This window comes from Columba livia, chromosome 1 (genome assembly GCF_036013475.1).
Source record: "Columba livia isolate bColLiv1 breed racing homer chromosome 1, bColLiv1.pat.W.v2, whole genome shotgun sequence".
In the NCBI taxonomy this organism is placed as follows: domain Eukaryota; kingdom Metazoa; phylum Chordata; class Aves; order Columbiformes; family Columbidae; genus Columba; species Columba livia.
The window spans coordinates 210,092,850-210,105,869 of record NC_088602.1 but is presented as its reverse complement, the minus strand read 5'-3'; the positions used below and the strand labels follow the sequence as shown (position 1 = coordinate 210,105,869).

Genomic DNA, 13,020 nt, shown 5'->3' with positions numbered 1-13,020 from the left:
CTTCTTCCCCTCCTACTCAGCACTCCAGTGCCAGCTACTCTCACCTTTTCCCCTTTAACACCACCTTGCCCTTTGTTACCCTGGAAAACAGAAGATGCTTTAGTCAAAACAAGGCTCCAATGGCAGAACAGGATGAGACTGGAGGTTCACATACTGCAGAAGAGCCTGCTGAGCATGTTATCTCCACTGGACATTATGAAAGTAGGGGGAAAGTAAATTAAAAATATATATATATTTTTACATACATGTCATATATATAGTATATAGCATATGTTTTACCTAGTCCACGCACTCATACATTGCATATTAATTACCTGTATTTTATCTATAATATATTATCTTGTATAATCAAACATATTATTATATATACCTTATACTTACTGCCTAATATTAAATTGCATGCATGTTATGATATATATAGTTACTATATAGTCATATCGTAATCATCCCCCTTGGGCTGATGGATCCTGCAAGCATCTGAAACAAATAATAACCTTTTCTCCCCTTGGTCCAGGCAGTCCGGGAGCACCATCCAGCCCTACAGGGCCCGGCAGGCCAGGTTTCCCCTGAAAAGGAGGATACTTTATAAAATACTTTAATTATAAACTCTTTGTTACCAATCATGCTAAAGAAAAGGTTTATTATTTAATTCTGCAGAAACACAAGCAGAGAAATGTACAGACTGATGTGCCTGGTTCCTTTGCCACTGAGGATTTCTAGAGATGTTTATGTATAAACAAATTTCCTTGTTTTCCCCCCACAAATAAGCTCTGGATCACGGGCTTTACTTGGTAAAGGAAAATAAAGATGTGTTTGCTCATTACATGGGAAGACAGAGGCTGGGTACCCATGGTGATTTGGCAGCAGCTGCCTTCTCCAGTGGCTCTTTATGGCTTTGTTGCTGTAAGTGTGACCACAGGAATGCTGCTGATGCAGAAATGGTGAAGACTGACATGTGGAAATGGTTGGTCTATGGAATACAGCTCCACAATATGGCAAAGGTAACAAAAAAAGCTACCATATATGATGACAGGCAGTAATATACACCTTGGGAAGGATGCAAGAACAGGACATACATGTAGTCCATGAGTAATCTTTCAGGTTTGAGTTATTTGTAATGCAGGGACTTCCCAAGACAAACGTGGTTTCTTTTATTCCTAGTAGTCCTCCATGGGCTTTTTTCCTTCACTTATCTCCCCTTGAACTCAAGCTTCCTACACCCAAAACATCCTTGTGGGACTTCTGCAAAGAAGCACCACCTGATGTTTGTCTTGAATCTGCTGCCAGCTCAGTCCATTTGCTGTCCCACACCTTTGGTCCACCTTCTTGCCACCCTCTGGACCTGCCCCAGTTCTTCTCTGTCCTGCTCAGACCAGGGAGTGGGATGTAGGAAGGAGCAGGGTTATAATCAGCTGCTCCATGGGTGGTGGAGACAGCGGGGGCTCAAGGGTGAATCATTGTCGCTTTGGAGCAGCCTTTATCAGGCGGCATTTGTTATCATCTGCCAACATGATTGACTACACCACACAGTTGATGATCATGGTGAGCACAGTGATGGATGCACGTCTCACAGCTGTGCCACAAGGAAGATCTTGTCCTTGCTTTTGGCACAACAAAAGGCTGTTATCTCATGTCTTTACCGGGTTTCTAACATTTCCCTTTTGGCAATTCCTGAGTGACAGGTCAACAGGATGAGGCTGACAAAGTGAAAAACACTTAATTTGCCCTGCTAAGCTGCCAGCCCTCATCAGCGGAGTGAAGCATCCCGAAGAGGCAACTGATGAAAACTGGCAGTAGACATTGTCCCTCTACAGTCACCCCAGGTGGCAGATGCCGTCCCAAGGCCAACAGCCCTTTCCTACTGTGGTTGGCAGCTCTTCCTTAGCTACTGACCATGGGTGCACCACTCACCGGCTCTCCCGCACCTCCTCTGTCACCCTTGAGGCCATTCTTTCCACGAGGGCCCTGCATAAAGCACAGGACAATCTTAAGGCATGTTCCAGCAGTCCTTTTAGGTCTTGATGGACCTCTGGTAAGTGTGGAAACCAGACCCTTTTGGGCAGCTTAGAAATCATTTTTATAAAGGCTTCTCATCACACTCAAAAGTGAAAGACAATCTCAGATACTCACCCTGTTACCTGAATCCCCTGGTTCACCCTGAAACATAAAAGACAAGGAGAATTACCATGGGGTGGTAATTTAGAGAGGGAGTCTTCTCTAAACCTAGTCTCAGCAAAAAGCTCCTGCAGGCTAAGTCCAGAGACCAAAACCCACATCCCAAAGGGAAGATGGAGCTTTAGCAGAGGTGTCTGCTAACCCTCATGCTCCAGACACCTCAACCACCAGTATCTGATGACAACCCTCCCTTAGGGTAGAGGAGGGGAGATTAGCTTGATCTCTGCTGAGACTTTTTGACCCACCCTCAGTGCAAGCAGATATTTGGTTACAACCATCAGCCTGGTTTTGGCTGTGCACAGCACAGGTGATCCTGGGTATTTCACTCCAGGATCACCAAACAACCTTCCCAACAACCTGGAGCTGGAAAAGTCTTAGTTGGTCCATGTCAGACCATGTTGACCATCACCTTTTCAAGCTCATCATCGATTCCCGCTGTGCTGAACAGCAGGACCCTGATGATAGGAATGTTTTGCAGGGTTCCTCCTTTCATGCCTCAATGGGACATTCCCATGACAGAGAGAAGAAATGTGTGTTCCCAAGGCCCGTGAGTGAACAAAGCATCCAGAGATCCTGAGCTATGTCAGGTTCCCTCTTTCTGCGGTACAACGTCACAGAACCATGCTCCAAACAACCATGCTCACCTTGATGGAGATTCCTGGTGGCCCCTGTGGCCCTGGTAAACCTGGTGGTCCTGCTACCCCAGGAACCCCTGGCTGCCCTTTCTGTCCCTGCAAGAGCAAAAACAGGAGGATGAACACAGGCTCTTTCCCAACTCCTTCACTCCTCTGCCAGCCCTTGAGAGCCTGAAGGGTCCACCACACCCTGGGTATGATACTCACTGGGGGGCCAGGCTGACCATTTTGGCCAGGAATCACCTCCACTCCTCCCAGGACATAGCCTGGTTCACCCTGCACACAAAGGGAAGAAGACACATGCTTAGCTACATTGGGAAGTCCAGGTGCAATCAGTTATTTTCATAATTTAGAGGCAATTTAATGATCACTGTGACATTAAAACCAAACAGCCCCTCCTTATGCCGCAAACCCAAACCACCTGCTTGCAGCAACTCTTTGGCAAGAGGTACCAGAAACCACATGAGCTCTGCTTACTGGAGTGGCAGAAAAATAATCACAGAATCACAGGATCACAGAATGTCAGGGATTGAAAGGGACCTCAAAAGATCATCTAGTCCAATCCCCCGGCTGGAGAAGGAACACCCAGATGAGGTTACACAGGAAGGTGTCCAGGTGGGTTTTGAATATCTCCAGAGTAGGAGACTCCACAACCTCCCTGGGCAGCCTGGGCCAGGCTCTGCCACCCTCACACCAAAAAAGTTTCTTCTCAAATTTAAGCGGAACCTCTTGTATTCCAGTTTGAACCCATTACCCATTGTCCTGTCACTGGTTGTCACCGACAAGAGCCTGGCTCCATCCTCCTGACACTCACCCTTTACATATCTGTAAACATGAATGAGTCCCCACTCAGTCTCCTCTTGTCCAGCTCCAGAGCCCCAGCTCCCTCAGCCTTTCCTCACACGGGAGATGCTCCACTCCCTTCAGCATCTTGGTGGCTGCGCTGGACTCTCTCCAGCAGTTCCCTGTCCTGCTGGAACTGAGGGGCCACAGCTGGACACAAGATTCCAGATGTGGTCTCCCCAGGGCAGAGCAGAGGGGCAGGAGAACCTCTCGGACCTACTGACCACCCCCTTCTAACCCACCCCAGGTACCATTGGCTTCCTGGCCACAAGGGCCCAGTGCTGGCTCATGGTCACCCTGCTGTCCCCAGGACCCCCAGGTCCCTTTCCCCTACGCTGCTCTCTAATAGGTCATTCCCCAACTTACACTGGAACCTGGGGTTGTTCCTGCCCAGATTCAAGACTCTACACTCGCCCTTGCTATGTATAATTTTTTCCCCGCCCAGCTCTCCAGCCTGTCCAGGTCTCTGATGGCAGCACAGCTTCCAGTGTCACCACTCCTCCCAGCTTGGTGTCATCAGCAAACTTGCTGACAGTCACTCTATTCCCTCATCCAAGTCATTGATGAATATATTAAATAATACTGGCCCTAGGCAAAAAAAAAGGAGATTGGCTTTCAGCAGGACCTGCTCCCTGATGTGTAGCCAGACAGCTCAGGTGGATGCAAGGAAGGAGGAGGAACGTGCATTGGGGTATGCGGGAAGGACAGGACAGCTGCTCCTGGGATCTGCCTACAACTGATCTTCAAGTCCTACCTTTTTCTGTCCTAAGTGTATTCAGACAGGCTGGTTCTTAGTGGAAACTCAGGAAGGCAGAATGACCTAACCAAGCAACACCAACCAACTCAAGTGTGCCAAGGGCCTGTGATAAGGACTGAGCACTTTTCTCCGTAAAGACATTAGATTCCTCCTAGCAAAGCCGAAGGACCTCTCCCCAAGCTGAAGACTAGCAGTGTAGGGCTGGTTACATACAGCTCCCAAGTTCACATTCAACAATGGTCACCATACAAATGCTTAAAAATTAGAGATCAGAGCAATACAATAGCTTTTGCCCGATGAAACACAGGAACAAAACTCACTCTGTCTCCTTTTGGTCCCGCTGGTCCAGGATAGCCAGGAGACCCCTGGAATTAAAAATAAATCCTGAAACTTTAAACAGCAAAGCACCTGCAAAACCATCATTGTGGGATGTTCAAGTTACAGACCTGTCTCTAATAAAATTTCATTCACTTTCAAAATCGTCATGGTTCCTAGAAGTGGATTTTGGTCTCAACATTGATGAGAAATATATATGTGTCATTTATGGGTCCAACCTCCTTTCAGCTATCAGAAGGTGTCCCCTCAGTTCCTGTTCTCCAGCTGAACCCCCCAGGTCCCTCAGCCACTCTCATCACACTTGTGCTCCAGTCCCTTCCCCAGCTCCATTCCCTTCTCTCAACTCGCTTCAGCACCCCAGTGAGGGGCCCAAAACTGCCCCCAGGATCTGCGGTTTGGCCTCCCCAGGTCCCAGCACAGGGACGGTCACTGCCCTGGGCCTGCTGGCCACACCAGTGCTGGTCCCAGCCAGGATGCTGGTGGCCTCTTGGCCATGTGGACACACACTGGCTCATCTCCAACAGGCTGTTGACCAATAGCCCCAGGTTCTTCCTGAATATACACATATATATACGACTGAAGGCAGAGTTCATAGCCCTTGTCCTTCTGGACAGCTCTAGTTCACCGAGGTTTACTTGCATAGAAATGTGGCCATGTTGTATTGCATTATTTGTCAAATCTCTGAACAGAAGAAAACCTACTCAGAGCTATTCAGTGACAGCAATAGCCTCTCATAAAGGCAAAATGCGTCAATTGGTTCTCCTGTCCAGCTCAATGTAATCGGCCTTTGAAAGGCTTGAAAAGCAGAGCTTTAGGGTCCCACTGTATTGATGATCTTTGCTGCATTCAAAATACTTACAATATCACCTTGGATACCAGGGAGACCCTGCAAAACAGGAGACAGAGAAAGATTTGAGAGACATGTTCTCTTTTTTCTTACATGGGAATTTGACAAGGTTTGTTAAAAAGAATACTTACCATGAATCCAGGGGGACCAGGAGGACCTGTCCGCCCCGGCCTGCCCGGCAGCCCAGGAACGCCATCCTTCCCAGGCAGACCCTAAACAGACAGAAAGTGACAGCATGCAGGTTATGTCCCCAGACCTGCAAACCCAAATTGCTTCATGCAGCACCAACCTTCTGTACCACTTAAGGGAATCTCCAGTTACCAGCACACACACATGCTTCAGATCCCTTTAGCCCAATTTTCAAAGCTGGCAGAGAATCGTAGAATCATAGAATCATTTTGGTTGGAAGAGACCCTCAAGATCATCGAGTCCAACACAACAATAAACCGTGTCCCTAAGAACCTAATCTACACATCTTTTAAACCCCTCCAGGGATGGTGACTCCACCATTGAACTGGGCAGCCTGTTCCAATGCCTTACAACCCTTTCCAAGAAAAAATTTTTCCTAATTTTCAATCTAAACCCCTCCTGGCGCAACTTGAGGCCATTTACTCTCATCCTGCATGGAGCAGGATATATCAAAACACCAACATAAAAGATCTTAAGATGATTTTTTGCTAGACCTCTTCCTTGGTTCTAATCATTTAGTTGCACAGTAATGAACCGAGTGGATGGTTCATGCTGATGGACTCACCCTTTCTCCTTTCTCTCCCTTTGGAATAAAGCTGTATGGGTTGTAGCCTCCATGAGCTGGTGAGCCTCTGAAGCTCTTGAAAGGAAAAGGAAAATAGAACAAATGATAATGAAATTATTATTTGCCGAGAATGGCAAATAAACCCAAACCGAAGTGACCATGAAATTCAGACTAGCACGCCCCTTGGCTTATGCAACAGAAGAAAGAAGCAGGGTTGACCATTCAAGAGACCTATTACTATCCTGAGATTTATTTATTATTTAAAGCCTCCTGGAGGTCATGTGTTATCTATCATGTCCCTGGCTTATGTCTTGAAATTGGGACAACAGGATAGAGAGTAGAGTTGTGTGAGGACAAAATGCAGTCAGGGAGTGTATTGATGCCTCATGAAGTCTTGGCCCATGTTGCATCTATAGTTCAAGATCTGCTTTTTGGCTCAGAGACACTAAATATTCTTGGTTACACATCTGCAATACTTCAGGGTGATGTCAATGCAATTCTTCTCCCTCATGGGAGCAACTGTGGAAAGGAGTTTTGCAGAGATTAAATAAAGACCATGATTCAATCATCCATGGACAACATTCATCTTACCTAATTTTAGACTGCCATAGCATCACCATCTGAGCTATTCTGCCAGTGTGGACACCTGCCTATGAACTCCAGCATGACCAAAATTTGTTGACCACACTGACTAGTTGTCCACCAACTACTCTGGAGACTCTCATTTTCCCCAGGGAAGCTGACATAGACTGTTCAGACTAGCTGGCTACAGCCCACCAGTAAACACACTAGATGGGCATATGGGCTTTTGAGTTGTCCTCCTATTCTTCATTTCTTCTGGCCTTCTACTTGGTAGGAGAAGTGGGTAGATTTGCCTCCCAACATTTTTATTTCTGAAGTAAGAAGCAGTGGCAGCTTGGTGGTCTGTTCAGTGGCTCGTGTGGAGTCTAGAGCTACCTGAGAAGCCACAGAACATCTGGGACATCTGCATGGGGCTGGTAGGTATGAAGCAGGAGCTATGGAAGGCCTGCATTTCATTGGTTCGCTGGGAAGGAGCACAGGAGGCTGCTGCATTTCCCATGCTGAAATATCAGCTTCTAGGATGACCTCCTCAAACATAGACATGGCTTCCAAAGTTAAAGGTCTTGACACTGATATAACTCCACTGCACACCACACAGGCATGAGAAGTGACGTGATCAGAGCTGTGGTCAATACGTTTCTTTGAAATATAATCCCCTGGACAGACACCAGCAAACTAATTCTTACCTTTAAACACCATGGACCACAAGACTCCTCTACTTTTTGGGTAAGCGGTTCAGCTGATGATGGATCAGGGACTTGCAGCTTGCTCTCTGTCTCACCAAATGGCAATTGCTTATCAGCTTCATGCCTGACAACCTACAGCATGGAGTTTAGTTTAGATTAGTGATCCTCCAGGTTTTAGAACCAGACATCAAACACCAGACTTCAACAGGTTTCAAGAGGTCACTGCATTTTTATATCACCAACCTTTTCATTGAAACAGACATAAAACATCACTCTTTGAGATACTCTGTGGGTGAGCTCACATCCATACCAATGACCCATCAACCAGCATTAGAAAGGGGCGATGAATTTATAACACATTCAAGCAGCCTTACGGAACAAAACTTTCAAAGCCTGATTCTGGCTTACACGGTTCCGCTCCCTTGATTTCAAAGATTTTGTTCATTATTTCTAGGGTTGGACAGTAAATGAGGTCAGGGTGACTTTGCTCAAGGAAGAAGATTGCCCTTGTGCGTGACCAGGGCCAAGCAAGCTGGCTTATGTTCGAAGGGTTGTGAAGCAGCTCACCTCCTCGGATGGCTGAGGGTCAGAACAAATGACTTCTATCAGCTCTTGGAGGATCTGGGGGAAGTCATCAAATGTGGTGACATAGAAAACGTTCTGGAGGTTCTGCTGTAGCAAGATGCTGTTGAGCTCAACGGGGTCAGCTCCTGAGACACCCACAGCAATGACACGGATCCCTGAAACACATCGCTCACTCAATGGAAGCAAAAATGTCTCAGATCAGAGTTTCCAAACCCTTCATCACAATCTTCCTGTTAATAACCTCTGCTGGGATTAGGTAACTCCAGTAGCCATGCGAGAACTCACCTGGAGCAACATGTGTGAGTTATAGCAAACCAAGACACTCAAGCTAGGGACAGAAAGAAGGATGAAGGAGAGAAAAAAGGATGAAGGAGTGAAGAAAGCCAACTCGAAGTGCAGACATCACATAATGTACCAGCCTCAACTATCTGGAAATCATTGGAGAACCAAGGCCTCAGGAAAATGCAAGAGGGCAACTCTTACCCAAAGCATGGGCTACTCTGGCTGGTGGCAGCACATCATCCTGGGATCTCCCATCAGTCATGAGGACCAGGACATGAGGGAAATCTGGTCTCATCCCTCTGGAGGACTGAAATATCTCCTTTAGCATGTAGGCTAAACCACGACCTGGGTAAACATGGAGAGGGATGGTGTGAATCTGCCTGTTAGGTCTGCAGGTGGGGACTGTGAGTATCCCTCCACAGATGGAGAGTAAAGAGCATTCAGTGGGGCCCCAAAAATGGACAGTAGCCCCTAGCATGGGCCAATGTCTTTGGAGATAAGACAGCAGCAAATCACATTGGCTGAAATGGTCCAGGCTGAATTAAGCAGATCATTTGGGGAAAAAAAAAAAAATACTTTCAGGAGATTTGAAGCATTTTCATTGCATTTTAGAAAAAAAAAAAAAACCCTACAGAATTCTCATTTCCAAATTTCTTTAGAAAACCAGGAAAATTTCACAAAAAACTCTGCCCCAATCAGAAGTGGTTGAGAAGCCCCCAAAAGTATGAATGCCTCTGTTCACACAACCTCCATAAAAAGAAGGATTAGAGGCAAGATTACCTAGGAATTTGCAATCTGACCAGTTTCACACGTGCTTTCCGCAACCAGTCCCATCAAAATTATTGTAATTTGATCAGCCACACTTTTTTGTGTTCCCGACTAATACCAGAGTCAGGATGAGGTATATAAGCTTTTAATTAACACACCTCAAGGCTCCCCTTTATGTCGACTGACAGGAAGACATTTAGACCGCATGTTTAAAATTGTAAAGTTAAAATTAACTATTAATACCTTCAGTTTAACATTACTGCTTATGTACTTTCAGAGAACCAGGTATACCCTGCTGGGAATGAGTAGGTGGAAAGTGCTGTCTGTCACTGAGCTTTTTAACCACATTAAGAAAAGTATCTTAATTTCCAAGACACTAAGCTAGTGAAGAGCTGTGTTATTTATACAACAGTGGTAAGCAAAGGACATTTACGTGATGACACACCATGAAAATAGGATGGGGCACATTGTTTGGTTGTTAGGGTAACGAGGCAATAATTGTTGGAATTTGCTAATTAAAATGTGTATACAGTGGGCAATAAGGATGCTTCACCATCACCTATCCTTACCTAATGTTTATGAGCTTTGTTTCCAAGCCAGGTACATAAAGCTCTCTTAGGTGCAGGCAAGGTTATAAAATAGTGAAGAGAAACCCAGTAGTAAAACTAGGACATGGATAAAGAACAGGCTAGTTGGAAAACCATCCCTGGAAATAAAAACTAATTAAGTCCCCCACTTACAGTTTTGAAGAACTTTGGGCCATAACTTTCTAGCCTTGTAAATGGGTTTAAAGCACTCAGACAAATGCTGTCCCTGGTCTACATCCTCCGTCTTGGTCCAGAAGATCCACCCCACGTGTGCACCTCATCCATACACACCTGTTTTTGTGTTGCCACCAGTATAGCCCAGTCCCCTGACGGCTCTCAGGACGCTGTTGCGATCCCGGTGCTGGTTGAAGTGGAAAGCTGCTCTCGGCTCTTCACTGTATTGAGCAACAGCAACCTGCCAAAAAAAAAGGGCGTTAAAAATGTGGAGGGCTCAGGCACACACCAAATGTGCCATCACACAATAAACTGCCTTGAGTTCGATAATTCAACTAGTTGCGGTGCAACGGGAGTCAAAAGAAGTTGTGTTTCTAGGCACAAAAATGGCTGTTGGGTTCATAGGCACATAGGGCACGGTCCATATACTTAAGCACAGGCAAAGTGCTTTTTAAGACTTTCTAGGGCAGGGGTGTCAAACTATTTTCACTGGGGGCCACATCAGCCTTGCAGTTGCCTGATGTAACTTTAGGACTGTTAGAAATGTAATTACTTGTACATTTATACAGTCCTAACATTATATTCAGCTCTTTGAAGGCAATCTCAAGGCTGATGTGGCCCCCAGTGAAAATGAGTTTCACACCCCTGTTCTGGGGCATCAGAGGTTTCTGCACAGGACTGATGGGAGACCTGTGCACTTCAGGAAGCTCATGGTTGGGTGGGAGCATCTCCTGCTGCAACAGTTCCCATAGCAGGACACATCATCCCTCCTGAATTAAACCCTTGATCTCCATTGAGTGTGAAAAGAGGCGAGCTATCGAGTTCACACTATAGCCATCTAAATCGAAATGTCTTCATTTCTCCAGAATTATTTGTCACCCCAGGGTAACGTGATCATGTGCCTACACCTTCAAGATTACCTGTAAGTAAAGAGTGCAAGAAGCTCCCTGTTTCCTGATCAACTGAAAGTAAGCTATGCAGGTCTCCCTTTCAAAGGGCTAATTCAGATATTACATTAATGTGTATTAATTACATTAATACACAAATGACTGCTAAAAATTATCTACTGAGTCCTCCAATTGGCTTTTCTGAGTTGTTGCTCAACGCTGTAGGCTTTATTTGCCCTTGAGGTGTTTCATAGCACAGTCTGGGGATCTGGTCCTCTGCTTGTCTGGAGGATGCAGTTGCTGGTGTGTGCTCAATCTCCCATCTCAGTCTCCAACTGGGTCTCCACTCATTAGCAAGGTGGATGTGGGCAGAAATGGGGTCTTAGAGGGGGGACCCACACCTGATATACCCCTGAGCTCCATAACCTAGACAGCATTTCAGTAGGTCTGGGATTTGCTTTCTTCCTGATGACTCATTCTAGGAAAAATAACTATGAAATGGAAATATATCCAAATGAGCAGGCTGAGATTTAGGAGACTTTTATTCATGTCATGTTGGACACGCACGTCTTTAGGCAAAGCCTTTCTGAGCCACAACACGTGTTTGTTGTCATCGCAGGAGTGACCAAAGGTGAACATTTGGAAGGAAAACACCTTTAGGAAATACAATAACAAAATCTTGCCTGTGTCCCTTCAGGCCCAATCTTAGGGAAATAGGAAATGATCCGGAAGAGGAAATCCTTCACTTTATTGAAATTGCTCTGGCCAATACTTGAGGACTCGTCCACCAGGAACCCAATGTCTGCTTTGAACTTTCCACAGACTGCAAAGGGAAGAGAAAATCTCCATAAGCTGGGGGTTCCTAAAGCAGAAGCATGTTTCTTTGTGTTCAGAGCAACAAGACAAACCCGAACACAAAAACCTCTCGTGATGCCAAGTGTTGGTGAGTGAGCGGGCAGCACCTTCACCCCACAGGGCAGTGCTGAGACCCTCACTGTATTTTATGGGGTTTGTGTCTCCCCTTTCCCTGATATTTCCCGCTCTCACTACTCAATGAATAAAGACTAATTTGGGCTCCTGAGATCAGAGAAGACCATGGTCCCTGGTGGTTTTGACCTACTGCTACATCGTCATCAAATCACACATAGATACACACTCACTTGGCTCGGGGAGAGCCGTCAGCAGTGCAGACGTGGCGGTGGTCAATAGTGGGGTCTCTGAGGTTGGTGGTAGCTTTGTGGTGGTGGCCAGTGGAAGAGGAGTTGTCCCCACATTCCTAGGAGGTACAGATGGGGATCCCATCATATCCAATTTTGCAGAAGTCACTGGAGCGATTGGCACAGGTGAGTCTCTGTGAGGTCCCACTGTAAGAGTCAAAAGAAAAAAGGTGTTTATTAAACTTATTTTAGTTATGACACTTAGCAAAGCATTAGAAGGTGCCCAAGAAATTAACCTTAGCAGCAGTCCCCTAGGTAAAGCTACATCATAAGTCTCCAGTCTTCATACCTGTTTGCCCAAGGAGCGTTGTCTCTGCTCCCTCCATATCTCCAAAGATTGGTCTTATAGAAAACAAATACATTTTTTTGGTGCTCAGTCCTGTCACTTGATATGATGTAGAAGCTGCTGGCAAAAGTTCCTGGGAAAGATCAAAAGCTGTGAAAAAGGAAGAAACTCGAAATAACTCTCATGCCTGAAGCATCCCATCTTCTAATGACATCAACTATGGCAAACGGGAACTTGGAGATGAGACAAGTCCTGGGCTTTGGAGCTGGAGCTCTTGGTAAGACATTTGCAAACTGCAATGGTCAGGTCCTAAACCAGATGAAATAAGGTTATTTGTGTCTGACAAGGGAGTTCTAGAGTATACGAATAGGAAATGAAAATGGCAATTCATACAAGTGTTTGGAGAGGGCACTTGGTCCAGGTGGTATCTGAGGCTGAGCTCTGTGACAGACCAATGGTTTGCAGTGGTTAACACGTAGAGAAACAGGATTCTTTTTTCTTAATGAATGGGAAGCTTGCTGAAAAGTAGGATCAAACTTATTTGAGAAATTTGGTTGCATGCATTTGATAGTTTAGTTCTAAAATCATGATGATAGGAAAAATCTGTGGAAATGCCACC

At 45.8% G+C, this 13,020-nt stretch overlaps 1 protein-coding gene across 2 annotated transcripts in view; it reads right to left on the bottom strand.

Moving 5' to 3' along the window:
• Window positions 1-13,020, bottom strand: part of LOC102087515 (collagen alpha-1(VII) chain) — a 120,510-nt gene that overhangs the window by 70,165 nt on the left and 37,325 nt on the right. For both annotated transcript variants that reach the window (XM_065049330.1, XM_065049331.1), the window contains exons 16-32: window positions 12,405-12,551; window positions 12,059-12,262; window positions 11,582-11,721; window positions 10,129-10,252; window positions 8,684-8,827; window positions 8,183-8,355; window positions 7,616-7,747; window positions 6,348-6,422; window positions 5,725-5,805; window positions 5,606-5,632; window positions 4,731-4,775; window positions 3,018-3,086; window positions 2,820-2,906; window positions 2,131-2,157; window positions 1,912-1,965; window positions 495-566; window positions 45-80 (exon numbers count right to left, since the gene is read on the bottom strand). In XM_065049330.1, the coding sequence (XP_064905402.1) occupies window positions 45-80; window positions 495-566; window positions 1,912-1,965; window positions 2,131-2,157; window positions 2,820-2,906; window positions 3,018-3,086; window positions 4,731-4,775; window positions 5,606-5,632; window positions 5,725-5,805; window positions 6,348-6,422; window positions 7,616-7,747; window positions 8,183-8,355; window positions 8,684-8,827; window positions 10,129-10,252; window positions 11,582-11,721; window positions 12,059-12,262; window positions 12,405-12,551 (1,637 nt within the window). The remainder of the gene's footprint in view (window positions 1-44; window positions 81-494; window positions 567-1,911; window positions 1,966-2,130; window positions 2,158-2,819; window positions 2,907-3,017; window positions 3,087-4,730; window positions 4,776-5,605; window positions 5,633-5,724; window positions 5,806-6,347; window positions 6,423-7,615; window positions 7,748-8,182; window positions 8,356-8,683; window positions 8,828-10,128; window positions 10,253-11,581; window positions 11,722-12,058; window positions 12,263-12,404; window positions 12,552-13,020) is intronic.